Here is a 19,040-nt window from a genome sequence, read left to right as displayed (position 1 = left end):
ATGAAACTTTGACATTTCTTAATATAATTCACAAAAAATAAAACTTCACTAGGTCCATAAAATATCTTATTTACATTAGTTTTTCCACAGCCATCTTTTCTTCTGTCTACTTTCCTTTCTCTTCATCTTCGTCATAATTATCAAATGAAGTCTTCCACCTCTTCTTTTGTTTTAAAGAATCTTCTATTGCCTTCTAAGAATTCCACTCTCAAAGTTGCTGGGGATCTGAAGTTCTTTTTACGGAGTTGCCTCATTGAACTCTCTCCTCTTTTCGATTACCCCATTACTGAAGTCCTGAAAAGACCTAATCTCTGTATTGTCCCACTCTATTGGAGAGCAGGTATTTTGTGAATGTTCAAAAGCAGCTCTTAAGATTGTCTCTGTCTTTGAAAGCTTAGTAGCCTTACCAAAATGGGTCGAGGACTGGTTTCACCCATTGTCCTCAGTCCAAGCGTTCGGTGAGCACGTTCAATGTGGACACAATTGCTGAGTTCATCGGTTTGAAGGACTTGAGGAATCCCAGTCTCAAAAAAATTCACAGCATCTCTGCGTACTACACCTTCTCCACCTTTCTCAGTCCAACTATTCTCAAATTGTTTCTCCGACTGAAGTTTTTCATGTGATCAATTTTATCTAAAAGAAGTTGCTTGTCTATTGCCCAATGTTTGGCTTGTTTTTTCAGGTCTTCAATCTGTTTATCATGTTTACTGAGATCTCTCTCAGTGCCATCCATTCTTTCGGATAGATTATTTATTGCTTCACCCATATCTTTCACTGAAGTGGTGAGCTCTTTCATAGCATTTTCCACCCCTGTCAAACATTGTCCCAGCCCTTCAAATTCTTGCAAAACCGTTCCATCCCTCGCGTTTGTTGAGGAGGCAGCTCCCCCCACACTGCCTGTTGAGGTAGCTGGTGAAGCCAGAGCTTCTTTTGTCGTTGGTCTTGGCTTTTTTGCATGTGATTTTCCAGTCATCTTCGACACTTCTTATTCAAATGTTATATACACACTTTTTCAAGCAAAATTTCTATTAGAAAACACTGTTTGGTCATCTTTTAGCACTTTTTCTCGGAGAGCTTGGAAAAACATGTCTGCTCAGCCACTCAGCATGGCCACGCCACGTCAGTAATGAAGTTTTTTCAGAGGTTGGTGTTGAAACACATTAGTTCCTATCTGAGTGGCCACATGGATCAGTTCCAATTTGCCTACCGCAGCAGCAGATACCATCTCACCTGGTCAGTAAAGATGCATTATTAACAATAGATCGGCATTCAACACCTCATCTCCTCAAAAATGATCAGCAAAATGAAGAACTGGGCCTCAATACCTCATTCTGTAATTGGATCCTGTATTTCCTCACCTCAAAACCACAATCAGAGAGGAATGGCAAAAACATCTTTTTCACAATCTCCATCTGTACTGGAGCACCACAGGGCTGCATTCTTAGCCCCCTACTGTACTCACTTTACAACTATCTAGGGAGGCCATTCCAAAAGGAGAACATGGTCATAGGTTACAATACATAGATGGATTAATAGATACACACAGTGTTTTTTAAAAATTCTTTCTTTTAAAAATATTTTTATTGAATTTAACATATAAATCTTACATACAGAGTCTTCTCATATAACAAATATCACAAATTAATATAAATGTAAATTTAAAACCTATCCATATTTGTTTATTTAACAATATTCCTTAAAAATAATTCTGGATGGAAACTAAGTAAACTACATTAGACAATCCCTTGGTCTAAACAAAGGATAAGTTCTGTCTAATTAAAGATATGATTTAAGACCAATCATAATTAAACCCATATTTAGCAAGTTAATCTAAAAAGGGAAACATAAAACTAAATCTAATCTATCCCCTCCCTCTTAATCAAGGTTTCTTGTAGAAAAAGATGTACCGGTATGGATGAAATAGTGACCTTCAGAAACGAGACAGAGAATCACCAGAGCATCCAACCATCATGATAGCGTTCTACGAATAGACCCACATCTTTTCAAATTGAAACTTGTTATCTATAATGTTGTATCTAATTTTCTCCAAGCTTAAATAGGACATTACATCACTGTGAATGAGTCATCTTTCCATTTCATTAAAATTGCTTGTCTGGCTATCAACATGATACAAGCCAAAAAGTTTTTCTTAGAAGATTTAAAAGGTATTGCAAAAACAATAAAAGCAGTCAGGGCTTCTACTTTCTCAGAGGTTTCCAATGTCATGTCAAACTCTTCAAACTAATATGAAAAACTTGGAAAACTTCTACAGATGTGTAGTGCAATATCTACTGACAGGCTCCATCATAGCCTGGTATGGGGACATTAATACCTCTGAGTGGAAAGCCCTGCAAAATGTAGTGGATATAGCTCAGTACATCACAGGCAAAGCTCTTCCCACCATCACGAAAATCTACATGGAACACTGCTGTTGGAGAGCAGCAGCAGTCATCAATAATCCACACCACCCAACACATGCTCTCTTCTCTCTGCTGCTATCAGGAAAGAGGCACAGGTGTCATAAGACTTGCACCACCAGGTTCAGTAACAATTGCTCCACTGTCACATTCAAAGTTCAGATTTATTCTCACAGTATATACATGACATTATATACAGCCCTGAGATTCTCTTTCCTGTAGGCCAGACAGAGCAAAAATCTGTCATGCAAAAAAAAAACTGTACTTAAGATACATATACAAAAGAGACAAATTTAAGTAAGAAGGAAGTGTAAATGAACTATGCAATACAGAAAATAAATATTCAATAATAATAGCCTTAAATGAGTCTCTGATTGTTGTTTAGGAGCCGGACTTCTTAACAAACAGACCAATTATTTATTATTGAATATTTATTTTTTGTATTACACAGTTTGCTTGCACTTCCTTCTTGCTTAAATTTCTCTCTTTTGTATACATATCTTTTCTTAAATACAGCTTTTTTGCATTTCCAAAAAGTAGAAATTTTGCCTGGTCCATTAGTAAAAAAATTTTAGGGTTGTATGTGATGTCATGTATGTGCTCTTACCTTAAACTATATAATTTGATATACCTCTATCAAATCGCCCCTCATTCTTCTACAGACCAAGGTGTAAAGTTCTAACCTTTCCCTGTAACTCAGTTCCTTAAGTCCAAGCAACATTCTAGTAAATCTTCTATGCACCTTTCAATTTTATGGATATCTTTCCTAAAGTGTCCAGTACTGCACACAATACTCAACATTTGACCTCACCAATGTATTGTACAACTTCACCAAATTTGTTATCATCTGACTGTACATATATAACCCAATGAAACAGCGTTTCTTCAGATCATTGTGCACACATAACCAGTACATAATAATTACATATATACATAAAGATATGATTTGAAATAAATATAAATATTTTGGGATGATTTACTCATAAAAGGATAAGTGAAAGAATCTATTTTGAAGCATAGCAGACCTGATTTTGATGCCTCTGTACATCTGTGATTGTAGTGGGTCAAAGATACTGAGTGCTGGATGCAAAGGGCCCTCTATAATTCTTTGAGCCTTATTTAAGCAACATTCCTAGTCATGTTGTTAACAGACGAAAGGGAGACCCCAGTGATCTCTTGATTGCATTGACTTCTGGTCCGATGCTTTGCAGCTACCACACCATGCAATGATGCCACCACACCAAACACTCAATTATGCTCCTGTAAAAAGGTGTTAACATGGAACCTGGTAGCCTTGCCCTCCTCTACCTCCTTTGGAAGCCTAGAGGGTGTTGCACCTTCCTGACTAATGAGGTGTTGTTGTGGATTCAGGATAGGTTCTGCTTTATATACATTCCAAGGAACATTGTTTTCTGTACTCTTTCCTCAACAGAACCATTGATATTATACAGAATTATCAACCTTTGTCCTCCTGAAGTCCACAATCATTTTCCAACTCCTATACTCAATACTTTGATTTACGAAGGCCAACATGCCAAAAGCTCTCTTTACAATCCTATCGATCTGTGACACCACTTTAAATGAATTACATTTATTCATATATTTCTCTATTCTTCTGCACCTCTCAGTGCCCAACAATTTACCATGCACATCCTACCATGGTTAATCATCCCAAAGTGCAACATCTCACACCTGTCCTCATTAAATTCCATCTGCTATTTTATATCCCATTTTTCAAACTGGTCCAGACCCCACTACAAGCTTTGAAAACCTTCCTCATTGTCCATTACACCTCAAATCTTTTGTGATCTACAAATTTGCTGTCACAATGAATCACATTATCATCCAAATCATTGATATAGATCAGCCATTCTTAACTGGGGTCCTATGACCCCTCTTCAGGTTACAGTACATTTAAGTAAAAGGCTTGTTTTCTCACATTCACCTCACACAACAAATATTTTTTGATGATTTTAGTCAGTAGGAGAGAAGAATTAAAGAAACCAAAACTTGGCTGCTTCACAGGGAAAAGGCCATTAATTTGAGCAGAATCCTGGGGGGAGGGAGAGTAATAGTCAAAAATAAGATGAGAATGGATGATATAGATGACAAACAACATTGGACCCAGCACCAATCCCTGAGGCATATGACTGATCACTGCAGTCACATAGCCAATAATCTTCTACCACTTTCTGGATTCTTCCACAAAGTCAATGTATAATCCAATTTACTACTTCATCCTGAATACCGAGCGACTGAACGTTCTTGATCAAACTCAAGTCAACGTAGACAACATCCAATGCTTTTCCCTCATCAACTTTCCTAGTAACCTTCTTGAAAAACTCTAAGATTTGTTAAATATACCTCCCAATAACATATCCACTACCAACATTAGGCTCATTAAATAATTTCCTTGATTATTCCTAGAGCTTTTCTTTAAAAAAAAACAGATTAGCTATCTTACAAACCTCCGGCACCTAACCAGTGGCTCATGAAATTTTAAATACGGTATCTCTACCAGAGCCCCTGAAATTTCTACACCAGCCTCCTTCAAGGCCCAAGGGAATATCTTGTCAGGCTATGGAGATTTATCTACATTTATTTGCCTCAAAACAGCAAGCACCTCCTCCACTGTTATCAGTACAGGGTGCATGACCTCTTCCGTTTTGCCTCATTTCTATAGACTGTGTGTCTATTTCCTCAGTAAATAAAAATTCAAAAAATCCATATCTCCCCCCCATCTCTTTTGGCTCCATGCATAGATGACCATTCTTATCTTCAATAGGACCAGTTTTGTCCTTTGCAGTCCTTCGCTCTGCTATGAACCACTTTTTCCTCTTAATCAAGACCCCAATCTCTCTCGAAAACTATGGTTCCCAATAATTTTCAGTCTTACTGTGAACTTTGAAGGCTCCCACTTACCAAGCACTTACCAATCACACTTTTGCCAGAAAATAACCTGTCCTAATCCACTCTTCTCAGATCCTTTCTAACACCATGAAAATTGTCCTGTCTCCAATTTGATATCTCAACCTAAGGACAAGAACTATCCTTTCCCACAATTATGATTACTAGATACAAAATTATCCTTTATACACACTTCCATCACCTGCCCTGACACATTTCCCCAAGATGAAATCCAGTATTACATTCTCTCTAGTTTGGACCTCAATATTTGATGATCTCTAACTCAACCAGCCATTTTACAGTGTGGGTGATCCAGTCAAAGTGCGGAAAGCTAAAATCACCTCCTATTACAATGTTGTTTCTTCAACTGTTGGTTTCCTCTCTAAAAATTCACTCCTCCAATTCCTGCTGAGAATTGGAGTCTATAATATAATCCATTAATATGGTCATTATTTCTCATTCCTCAGTTCCACTCATACAGCCTCAGATGACCCCTCTGATCTGTCCTGTCTGAGCACTGCCTTGACATTTTCTGTGACTAGTATTACCATCCTTCCCCCTTTCGCCACTCCCCTTATTACATTTAAAATAATGACACTCCAGAACATTGAGCTGCCAGTTCTGTCCCTCTTGAAACCAAGATTTACTAATGCCCACAATATCATAATTCCTCATGCTGATCCATGTTCTAAACTCTTCCGCCTTTCCTACTATACTCCTTGCATTGAAATAAACACAACTCAGAACATTATTCCCATCATGCTTAACTTTTCTATTTGTCTTTGCAACATGCGATCAAAAACTCATACAGGCTACGGGCTGCTGGAGACTTGACTTATGGGAACCTGAATATGAGTGGGTACTAAGGGCAAGAAGGGCTCCTGAAGAGCCTCAGAGGCAGAAGGCTTCCTGATCGTATTGAAGGTTTGGATCAGTGGCTCGTATTGTCACTAGTTTGAACTGGAAGGTCTGCGGCTGCAGAGGCTATGGGAGTGATGGAAGTGAATCAATGGACACAGTGTCTCTGAAGGGACCATCTTTTGCTTCTCTTTCTCTTATTGTTGGAGACACTGGGTAATGCTCATTGTGACTCTTTATTTATCTTACAGCAGGCAAAAATTTAAGAAAATAATATGCATTACATTTTTATGTATTATTGCATAACGATAAAAGGAACTTGAATCTTGAACCTTTGTCTGCAGGCTTAAAAACATATATGTCCACAACTGCTCCATTGTCTGATCTGGCACGCTGGTTCCCATCCCCCTGCAACTTTAGTTCAGTTGCAAATCATCCTGCCAATACAGGCCACACCTTCACTGGAAGAGAGGTCAATGATGAAGCCCTTCCTTTTGCACCATCTCCTTAACCATGTATTTATTAAAATGTATTATCCCATTTCTGGCCTGACTAGCATGTGGCAAGAGTAGCAAAAGGTCATAATCCTGTTTTTTCAAAAAACTTGGCACCTATCCCCCTGAACACTCTTTGCAGGACTTCGTAATCCTTCCCACCCATGCCATTGGTCCCGATATAGACGATGACACCTGGCTGCTCACCCACCCTCCCCCCCCACTTGAGAATGTCATGGGCGTTCTGAGATATCCTTGATTCTGGCACCTGGAAGGCAACATATCAACCGGGAAACTCAATCTCATTCACAGAACCTTCTGTATCCTTAACTATCGAATCTCCCAAATCACTACAGCTTGCTTCTTTTTCCCCTTCCCTTCTAAGCCAAAAGGCCAGACACTATGTCAATGACTTGTCTACTATAGCTTGACTTTGGTAGGTCATCTCTTCAACAGTATCCAAAACAGTATATGTGTTATTGAGGAGAATGGCCACAGGATTACTTGGCACTGCATGTTCCTTTTCCTCTCATGGCGGTCACCCAGCTACCTGCTTCCTGGGAGTGATATACAAATGCTTCTTCTTTTATTTGTAAAGCAAATGTCATAATTTGATTAGAACTATACTTCATCAAAGAGAAGTCACACTTGATAAGGACAAGTGAATATTGTTGAATTCCACAATTGTGAAAAAAAACCAAATAAAGCCTAACCCTAGCAGAAATAAGCTATTCAGCCCATTTTCTATCTCAGCCCCACTGCCTTTCTTTTTCTCCATAACCTTTGATGCCCTGGCTAATCAAGAACCTATCAATCTCTGCCTTAAATACACCCAATGACTTGGCCTTCACACCCCCTGTGGCAACAAATTCCACAGATTTACCACCCTCTGGCTAAGAAATTCCTTCGCCTCTCTGTTCTCAGCAAACATCCCAGACTCTCCTACCATAAGAAACAACCTTTCTATATCTTACTCTGTCTATGGGTTTCAACATTCAAAATGTTTCAATGAGATTCCCCCCTCGTCATATTTTTCATTCCCGGAATCATCCTTTTGAACCTCCTCTGAACCCTCTCCAATGTCAGCACATTCTTTGATGATGAGCCCTAAAGCTGCTCACAATCCTCCAAGTGGCCTTAACATCACACCCCTGCTCTTAGATTCTATTCCTCTTGAAATGAATGCCAGCGTTGCACTTGTCTTCTTCACCACTGACTCAACCTGCAAATTTACCTTCAGGCAATCCTGCACGAGGACTCCAAGATCTCTGCGTCTGGGTATTTTCAATATTCTCTCCATTTAGAAAATAGTCTGCCCGTTTATTTTTTCTACCTGTGCATGACTTTCCATACACTTTCCAACATTGTATTTCATTTGCCGCTTCTCTGCTCATTCTCCTAATCTGTTTATGTCCTTCTGCCCTGTCTGCTTCCCTGTTTCCTCAACACTACCTGCTCCTTTACCTACCTTCAAATCATCTGCAAACTTGGCCACAAAGCCATTCATTCCATAATCTAAATCATTAATATACAAGTATGCGGCACTTAATGTCAGTTTAGGAAACGTTCAACAGCATATACGTCCGTCGCCCCATAAGGACGCATATGAAAGCTAAAACTTAAACATTTTCAGATCAGATTGTGTTAACCATGAACAAAATAGTGTTACTATTTCAGTTTGACCTGAAAGATTAATTCCATTTCATTCTCTGCAGAAGTCACTCGACCTTCTGAGTGCTTTGAATATTTTATGTTCTTTATACATTTTAGATTTACAGCCTGTGCAGCTTTTTTTTTTGCATTTTGATATTTGTTCATTTAGATTTTATTTTACCTGCTCAAAACAGAATTTTACAGGTTTCATACTTCAATTTTATGTTTTCAAGCCATAACTGAAAGTTAACCAGATAAGTGCTTGCAGATAATTAGTAACTTTTCAGTAATGTACATGGATTTAATGATAGAATTAGAGTATACAGTTGAAAGCTTGGTCATTAAATGGGTGAAAAATAAAGGATGCATGAGAAACCAGTGCTGGAGAAGTACAGAGATTTTGCAAGTTTGAAGATGATAAAGATATGATGTAGAAGTACAGTGATAGGGAGTGACAGATTTGCACCATGATTTAACACTAGGATGAGAAAGTTAAAATTGGGATGAGATGTCAGTAGCTGTTAGTGAACACAAGTGGATTGGAGCTGTTGAGAGTTTGGACTTTGCCGCTCACGGAAGGTGCAGTATAGGATTATGGAGAATTGTTGATGAAGATTTCAGGTAACAAGGGCATGGATGATGCTTTTATGCAGTTGATGAGCTGAGGTAGAGGAGAATCTGCTAACATTTCATAAATGGCTCTCTGAGTGATCAGGAATTCACCGTGGGTGTGGTGGGTGTGGGGGAAGAGAATCAAATATGACACACACTTTTGAATGGACTGGTTCCAAGATTATTGTAAAAATAATAATGGAGTTAAACATTGGAAGAAGGTAAAGCTAGGAAATGAATGTGTGCTTGAAACAGACAATAACCAGTTTGGCCTTCCCAATGTTTAACTGCAGAAATTTTTATTCAACTTGAATTGTACGTCAGACAGTGAATAAGAGAAATAGTCCTGGTCAATTAAACATTTGAAATTCTTACCAAGTGCACAGCATCACTGTTGGGAAGTGCAGGGAGGCTTGCCCAACGCTCATTTTCTAGTTCCTCCATTACTTGATTCATGGCACTTTTCAACCACGTGTCCACTGCAACCCCAATCTGTCTCAATAATTCCAGTCGTGCTTCTGCCTTTAGCTTAACTGTCTGTAAATCAAAATATTTTACAATGATTAAAAAGTTAAATATAAGTAATGCAAATAAAGTACTTTTTTGTCATAAGAAAACCAATATCCCAAAATATTAACATACTATAATAATCTTATGAGCATCCATTATATTATTGTTTCATGTTTTACTCTGATGCAAAGAATTTAATTAGTTATGCAGTATTTAAAATTCTAGTCTGTAGCCACTGAAACAGCAGTGGTGGCTGATGAACATGAAATAACGATGCACACAGTTGCAGGTAAATCAGAACTTGTTTACTTGGTTTGCTAAACTTCTGGGAGTTGTAGTCTATCTATAGCGCCGTAACATGGCTCCTCTCACCCAGCACTACCACCTGATAATTTTTTGGGAGGTCGACCCCTGCATCGGACTGCTGGCTGTTGAATAGGGACAGTTTTGTCATATGAGTAGGTTTGAGCCAGTCAATTGTGAATGACAGAGGCTCCACTGGCCACCGTGACAGAGGTGTACCAAAGAAAAGGTACAAGGACTGCCTAAAGAAATCTCTTGGTGCCTGCAACATTGACCACCGCCAGTGGGCTGATAACGCCTCAAACCGTGCATCTTGGCGCCTCACAGTTTGGCGGGCAGCAACCTCCTTTGAAGAAGACCGCAGAGCCCACCTCACTGACAAAAGGCAAAGGAGGAAAAACCCAACACCCAACCCCAACCAACCAATTTTCCCTTGCAACTGCTGCAATCGTGTCTGCCTGTCCCGCATCGGACTTGTCAGCCACAAACGAGCCTGCAGCTGACGTGGACTTTTTACCCCCTCCATAAATCTTCGTCCGCGAAGCCAAGCCAAAGAAAGAGAGATAGCGCCGTAACATGGCTCCTCCCACCCAGCACTACCACCTGATAATTTTTTGGGAGGTCGACCCCTGCATCGGACTGCTGGCTGTTGAATAGGGACAGTTTTGTCAAGATGAGTAGGTTTGAGCCAGTCAATTGTGAATGACAGAGGCTGCCCGGCAATGTCCAAGATGCAGGTTGAGCTTGTTCATCTTATCACCCTGTATGGTCTCTCGTATGGCACCTGCAAGGGCTGTCCATGTATTCCTCTACATACGAACACGTATTCACAATCCTTCAGTTCGTGTGGTACAAAAGAAACATGTTTGCCATATGATGATGGTGGTACAGAGGATGATTTGCCTACGGTATCCCTTAGTCTGCTCAGCAACTCTTTGGGATCTTCATCTTTACTGGATCCGTGTGGAACGAATTTCCCTGAGGTCACCAAAGGCTTGCCATATAAAAGCTCCACAGATGAAGTGTGAAGATCCTCTTTTGGAGTTGTTCTAATGCTGAGCAACACCCATGATGATTCATCTGCCCAGTTGGGACCATCCAAACAGGCCATTAAGGCTGATTTAAGGTGACAATGAAATCGTTCAATCAACCCATTGGACTGCAGATGATAGGCCCTTGTACGATGAAGCCTAAAGCAGAGCAGCCAAAATAAGGCCGCCATAACAAAAATGTAAATTGAGGTCCTCTGTCAGAAGTGAGTGCGCCAGGTAGGCCATAGCGAGTCACCCAGGAATTAATGAATGGTCATGCACAAGAATCCTTAGAAGCATCCGCCATGGCGACTGCCTCAGGCCATCTCGTAAACCCATCGATCACAGTGAAGAGATAGTGGTAGCCTCATGAAAATGGAATTAGTCCCACAATGTCCACATGAACATAGTTGAAGCAGCAAGTTACCAGCGGGAACGGTTGTAGCATGCTGATGGATTTTGACATTTTAACAAGCTACACAAGATCTGGCCATTTGCATGACATCTTTCTTTAAATTGTGCCAAACAAATCTGATTGAAATCAGATGAACAGTCAATCTGATGGATAGATGAGAAAGACCATGGACAGAATCAAAAATATGACGTCTCCACGAAGCTGAAACCATTGGCCGTGGATGTCCTGTTGACACGTCGCAAAAGAGCAGCTTGCCGTCAGCATCGATTTGCACATCCTTCCATTGTAAGTTGGTTATCAAGGTGCAGTATGTCTTATGCCTGGGCAGCGGCAAGAGGCACGTGGTCAATACCGTGATTTATAGCTGATATCTCGAGAGGGAAAGTGCATCAGCCACTACATTGTCTTTCCAAGAAATGTGCATTCCTCTGGTAGAGAATTCTGAAGTGAAGGATAACTGCCGCTGTTGTCGATCTGACCAGGGCTCCGACACCTTCAAAAACACGGTTTATGGTCTGTGAAGATGGTGAAGCATCTGCCTTCCAATAAGTAACGGAAGTGATGGATGGACAAATATATGGCTAGGAGCTCTTTATCAAAAGTGCTGTACTTTTTTCTTGGCCTAAAGAATACCAATGACTTCCATTGTCTATCGACAAACTGCTGCAGAGCGCATCTGTGGCCACATCAGATGCATCTGTTGAAAGGGCGGTGGCCGCATTTAGGACTGGATAACTGAGCATGGTTGCTTGAGCCAATAGTTCCTTTGTCTTTATGAAAGCATTTCGACTTTCATCTGTCCGCTGAATAGATTTGGCATTACCAGAGAGCAAATTGAATAGAGGCTTCATAACGAGAGCTGCTGCTGGAAGGAATCAACGATAAAACTGAACCATGCCCAAGAATTCTTGCAGACATTTGACTGTGATTGGTTGGAATATTCATTAATGGTGTTGATCTCGGAAGGCAGCGGAACTACACCCTTGTCGGTGATTGTATGCCCCAGGAATTCTATGGACTGTTGTCCGAAAACACAGTTATCTGGATTAATGGTCAGTTTAAATTCTCACAGATGTCTAAAGAGTGTATGCAGATGTTCCATGTACTCTTCTTTAGTTTTGCTGGTGACTAATATCTCATCTAGATAAATGAAGATGAGGCCATGCCACACCCTACAGCGTTCATAACTCGCTGAAAGGTCTGAGCTGCATTTTTTAACTCAAAAGGCATATGTAAAAATTCAAACAATCCGAAAGGGGCAATTATTGCAATTTTCAGGATGTCACCTGGTTCCACTGGCACCAGGTGATATCCGCGCACCAAGTCCATTTTTGAGAAGATTTTCGCCTCGTGCAAATTCACTGAAAAAGTTTGAATATGGGGAATAGGGTAGCAATCTGGTATAGTGGTGTTCTTGAGCCATCTATCTATAATCTCCACAAGGTCTCCATCCTCCAGTGGGTTTTGGACTAAATGTAGTGGAGACACCCGTGGACTGTCTGATCTGCAAATTATTTCCACCTCTTCCATTTTGTGGAATTCTTGTTTAGCTAATTACAGTTTCTCCTGAGGCAAGCATCATGCCTTAGCATGAATGGGAGGATCATTGTTAGAAATATGGTGAGTTACTCCACGTTTCACGATGTGGGTCAAAAAATGCAGAGTTATAATTTCGGGAAACTCTTCCACAAATCGAGAGAACTTATTAACAGTCTTACAGAGGGCTTGAAGGCATAGCGAAGGAATAAGCAGTTCTGCCAGACAAATAGTTTGAAAGGTGGTACTATTCATCAGCTGACACCCTTTTAAATCCACCACGAACAAATGAGCTCAAAGGAAATCAGGCCTGAGTGGCGGTCGTGATACTGCCGCTTTAATAAAAGGCCATGTGTAAATGTTCCCCTCAAACTGAGCATTCATTTTTTTAGTGCCACATGTGGGTATGTTTTAGAACTACTGACTGGTATGAGTTGAAGGTTAGGGTAGGATAATGTATATCGAAACCAGTTGGTGGAAAAACTCTAACTTTCGATCCTGTGCCCACTAAAAATTCATGTTGAGATAGCTGATCCCTAACATATAGAAAGCTTGTAGATTTTCTGCCAACCATTAACGACGGTTAGCCAGGGCATTTACCGAAAACACACACAGGGTGGCAGGCACCCCAAAGCCGATGGTAAAAACACCAGGTGGAAATCTCGACAGGCTTCGAAAGAATTGTGTAATAATAAGAGTCTAATGTCTTCTGGCATCCTCTCCAGGAAGAGCTGTTCAAATAACATATCTGGCCATTGGCTGGATGCCAGGCACAGCATGTCATCCATTAGTTAAGATGGGCCACAGTCACCCAACTCCTTCATGTATAACAGTCTGGTGGCCCTCTCTCAATGGGACATGTCGTAAATTCGTAGGAGGAGCACTTTTAGAGTGTCATACTTGCGCTCTCCAGGCTCCAATGGATCACGTGGAATGTCATCGACTCACTTGGCAGTGGCTTGGTGCAAGGCACTGATACAGTAATAATAGTGAGTCGTGTCCACCTTGATCTTCTTGAGGTGAAATTATGCCTCAGCCTGTCAAAACCACAGCTCTGGTTCTGCCATCCAGAAGGGTGGTAGCTTAACAGCAACAGGTGCAGTATCCATAGGGTCCAAAAGCTCGTTTTGGATCTGTTGGGGTCACCAATTGTAGCCACTGAAAACAGAGTGGTGGCTGATGAACACAAAATAACGACACACACAGTTGCAGGTAAATCAAAACTCGTTTACTTAAGTCACGCACGTATTCTTTTAAAACAATGAACAACGCATTATGTCGTCCCGTGCGAGTTCGCTAGACTTCTGGGAGTTGTAGTCTATCTATAGTGTCTCTACAAGCCATTATTTAATTTTATATTGGTGATCTTTTAACTCTTCCTCTCCATTGTATTTCTGTTTCAGATCTCCACCACATTTACTTTAATTAGGCCTCCTATATTTTGAAATATCCTCTGCCAAGTTCAATCCTGATCTTGGGTACACTCTGTTGACATATTTTCCATGAATGTAGGGGTTTTCTTTCCCGAGGTACTCTGGTATCCTCCTACATCCCAAAGATGCATGGATTAGGAAGTTAGTCAGTCACTGTAAATTACCCCAAGCATGTAGGTTAGTGGCAGATGAGGAAGGGGATGACAATGTAGAGAGAATAAAGATTGGTGGAAATGGGTGATTGATGGTCATTGAGAACTCAATGAAGCTTGTTCCCGTGCTCTATGACTTTATGACCAAGTGTTCTAAACAACTTGTGCTCACAATATGCATCATGCATTCTTGATGTACAAGGTCAAACACTAATACCAAAAATTCTGCATTCATCTATAACATTTACTATCAATTGGAACTTCAGATGGGTGACATAAATTGGCAAAGGAATCTTTTCTATTGTGATAATACACAATCTCTTTAAACCAACGTTAAATGTTTAAATGGTTGATAAAGCTACAAATTTAAAGAAATTGTTTGGTAACTACAGCTTCCATACAGATGGAAGTAATTTAACTGTCCAATTCCTATGTGATTAACCTTGCCACCAGCAAGCAAAGAAACAGCACTCAATCTGTTTATTGATAGTTTTAGATAATGACCTTCCAAAAGAAATGACCAAAGGCCATCCAATAAAAACTTATGTTTACATGCAATTTTTCAAACTGGAGGATTAAAGTCAAAAATTTTAAAATTCCTTGAAATGAGCATTAGGTGCATTCATGAAAGTAAATTTAAAGTATTTTTTAAATGTGGTTAAAATTGCTAACATGAACAGAAAAAAGAGAAATAAATTCCTCTATTTTCTGTTACATGAAAATGAACTCTACAAAATTCCAAAATTTGGAACCTGTCTTTCATCAAACACATTAAAACTAAATGAGCAAACATCTATACAGTGCATGGCTAAAATACCAGTGTTTAAAAATATAATGATAATATGCTTAAAAGTCTCAAAGAATGCTCCTGTTTGTTTCTCAGTAATTACCAAGTGTCTGCAAGGCTGCATGGAGTAATGGCGTAAATTTGTGACTCAACAGCAACCTCTTTAGACAATTTCTTTACTTGCTAATAAGAAGCAATTTTCCCATCTCACTTGCCTAAGATCATAACTCATTCCTTTCAATATGGATGTGCTAATGTTGGAGAGAGTTCAAAGAAGGTTCACTCGGATGATTCCAGGAATGAAAGGTATCATACAAGGAGCATTTGACAGCTCTTGGCCTGTATTTGTTGAAATTTAGGAGAATGAGGGGGTGCCTCAATGAAACATGAAAATTGGCCCATTTCTTTTGGAGTTATGAAACTCACAGAGTACTGATGGCATAGGGAATACTTAAAGTGGTACGTGAGTGGAAAGAAAAAGGTTGAGAACCACTGGTCTAGGACAAGAGGGTACAACTTCAGGATTAATGGTGTCCGCTGAAAACAGAGATGCGTAGGAATTTCTTCAGTCAAAGGGCGATAAATCTGTGTAATTTGTTTCCACAGATGATCGTGGAGGCCAGGCCTTTTGGTGCATTAGAGGCAGATATTGATGGGTTCTTGTTTAGCCAGGGCATCATTGGTTAAGGGGTGAAGGCTGGGCAGTGGGACTGAGTGAGAAAGTGGATCAGATGATGATTGAATCGGGGGGAAAGACTCAATGGTCTATTCTGATGTCTTATGGTCTTAATCCACTTAGCCAACGTAATTAGTTGATTTTTCCCAAATTACATCATAGAAAAATGTTCCAATTCCTTTTCTGCCTGGAATGTTGATCAAGACTGTTAAGCAGAAGGCCAACTCTAATCTTTTCTTGAAAAAAAAAATTCTTAACAGAATATTCCATATTAAAATCTTTTCCTTTCAGTAAATGTCAATCTGATTTTATGATAAAAGTTTCAGATAACTCATTATGCGGTTGTTTGCCCCTGATTTAACTGCAAATTATTTACTCCATTGATTTTAACAGGAACAGGTGCTTTGGCTTCCTTTAGTTGAGCAGCCATTGACTGCTTCTTCTGCTTGTCCAAAAGATTCCCAGTGAAGCAAACGAACACATCCAAAAATGAAGGAAAAATTGTTCGTAAAAGGCAACAGTTAAATTTATCTTTGCTGATCCTATCCAGGGTGAACACACAAAGCAGCAGGACCAGATAACATACCTGGTTGGGTGCTGAAGGACTGTGCGGCACAGCTGACGGAGGTCCTAATGGACAACTTCAACATCTCACTGCAGCAGTCCACTGTCCCAGCAGGATTCAAGGCAGCCACCATCATCCTGGTGCCCAACAGAGTGATGGTAACTGGAGTAAATGACTATCATCCAGTGGTATTAACCTTTACTTGAGTGAATGTTAATGGAATGCATCAAATCACAGCATCCAACAACATTGGACCTGTCCAGTTTGCCATACCATCCAAACTGGTCCATATATGATGCTGTAGTCTTGACTCACTACTCCATCCTGACACACCTCAAGGACAATGGTTCATATGCCAGCCTGTTGTACATTGACTGCAGCTCAGCATTCAAAAGGCTCAAACCTCAGAGGTTGGTGGACAAACCATTCTTGCTGGTTCTCAATACTAGAACTGTATCCTGGATTTCTTGATGGAAAGACCACAGTCTGTCGAGGTTGGCAGCAAAATATTAATTCCCATCATCATGGTGTGTACTAGTGCATCTCATGGCTGTGTGCTCAGCATACAACTGTTCACACTGCTGACTTATGATTGCACTGACAGATTTTCAAACAGATCATCAAGTTTGCGGATGATAGCAGTTGGCCTCATTGGCAACAATGATGAATTGGCTTACACAGAGGAGATTAGGAGTCTTGTCCAATGGTGCAAGTACAACAACCAGAGTTTCAGGGTGGACAAGACAAAGATGATTGTGGACTTCAGGAGGATAAGGGTTGGCCATTCTCTGCTAAACATCAATGGCTCTTTTGTGGAGAAGGTGAGGAGTATAAAATGCTTTGGCATATAATGAAAGTCCTGTCTTGGACCTACCACACCGCCTCAATAGTCAGGATGTCTACACATCTCAAGGAGGTTGAGGGCAAGGCTATTGACCGTTATCTTGACAACATTTTACAAGAACACAACTGAGAGTGGTCCTGTCTGGCTGCATCATTTCATTGTGTGGTAGCTGCAAAGCATTGGACTGGAAGCCAATACAGAAGATAATTAAAAGAATCAAGAAGATCCCTTTTCTCTACTGAAAACATTCACCAGGAGCATTGCTCAAATAGGGCTCAAAGAATTATTGAGAACTGCTACCATTCATCACACAGGATCTTTGACCCACTTCCGTCACTCAGATGGCGCAAGAGCATCAAAATCAGGAATGCCAGGCTGAGAAAGACTTCTTCCCCCAAATGATGAATGGTATCCTGTAACCTTGGGTCTCTTGTAAATTCAATGATTAAATTATTCTAAAATATTTGTAATATATTTATTTTATATTATCATATATTTTGGCATACAAGTTGAGCCTTAAAACCCTCAAAAATATCTCAAAAAATGGGGTTCGACTTATACGCCAGATATACATTTGAGACCTTAAATTCAACTCAAAAAAACCAATTGACGTATATTCAGTGTTTAAGTTGTCCCTTGAAAACCGATTTGGTGTACAAGTCGAGGGTTCAATAGTGGAGAGGGTCAAGCACTTCAAATTCCTGGATGTCAACATCTATGAGGCCTCCACATTGATATAATCACAAAGAAGGCTCACTGGCAGCTATACTTTGTGAGGTGTCTGAGGAGATTCAGTATGTCACCAAATACTCTCGAAAACTTATTTAGGTGTAGCATGGAGAGCATTCTGACTGGTACTGAAGCGCCAACTCTCAGGACAAGAATAAACTTCAGAGGATTGTTAACTTGGCCTACGACTTCACAGGCACCAGTCTTCACTCCATCGAGGACATCTACATGAGGTGGTGTGTTAAAAGAGCACCCTCTATCCTCAAAGGCCCCCTCCACTGAGGCCACGCCCTCTTCACTCTGCTACCACAGGGAAAAATGTACACGAGCCTAAAGATGTGGATTCAGCGGCACAAGGACAGCTTCTTCCCCGCTGTCATCAGATTCCTGAACAGTCAATGAACCAAAGACATTGCCTTACTTTTCATGCACTATTATTTTAATTTTTTTATAGTGATGGTGAAAGATGGTTATAATATAAACGTTTGCACTATATCATGCTGCCGCAAAACAACAAATTTCATGTCTTGTACGTGACAATAAATTCTGATCCTGAAATCGACCCTTGAAAAACAAAAAGAAACTACAACAAATTTTCATGCTACCAATATATTAGAACAAAAATTTTTTTAGAAAAACACATCCTTCAAAATCACTCTCATCATCTGAGGCAAAGATCGCGGCAAGCACATCCATACTCTCACTGTTTAAATTGCCATCGTACAGGTCCTAGTCTGTATGATGCTGCAGCCTCAGTGGCCCACAATAAATCATCTTCCATCACATCAACTGCACAACAGATACAGAACTTTTTAAACAATCTTATTAGTCTCTACTTTCACTTTATCCCACACAGCAAACCAAGTGATGCAGCATGTATTGCCCCGCCTTTTATGAACAATTGTTCTGCTCTTGTCATCCAAGTATTCCATTCTTCACGCACATGGTCTTTGAATGGCTTGTTCAAGCAGACATCGAGAAATAACAATAGAGATGTCATATCACCTGAGATAACCGCCATGTAAGTATTATTTAGCACTAACTTATCTTTTAGTCTTCTCAGTTAAGTGGCTACAAAACATATCCCAGACCAGCAAATTCTTGTGTAAACCGCCTGA

The 19,040-nt window shown here is 40.1% G+C and overlaps 1 protein-coding gene across 8 annotated transcripts in view; it reads right to left on the bottom strand.

The window, feature by feature from the left end:
- Positions 1-19,040, bottom strand: part of LOC138739525 (F-BAR and double SH3 domains protein 2-like) — a 272,286-nt gene that overhangs the window by 48,875 nt on the left and 204,371 nt on the right. For all 8 annotated transcript variants that reach the window (XM_069891780.1, XM_069891784.1, XM_069891787.1 and 5 more), the window contains one exon: positions 9,317-9,478. In XM_069891780.1, coding sequence (XP_069747881.1) covers positions 9,317-9,478 — 162 coding nt within the window. The remainder of the gene's footprint in view (positions 1-9,316; positions 9,479-19,040) is intronic.

The sequence above is a fragment of the Narcine bancroftii genome, chromosome 7, assembly GCF_036971445.1.
Source record: "Narcine bancroftii isolate sNarBan1 chromosome 7, sNarBan1.hap1, whole genome shotgun sequence".
NCBI classification, from domain to species: domain Eukaryota; kingdom Metazoa; phylum Chordata; class Chondrichthyes; order Torpediniformes; family Narcinidae; genus Narcine; species Narcine bancroftii.
Note: the sequence above shows the minus strand (reverse complement) of the source record. Positions and strands in the feature narration are given on the sequence as shown.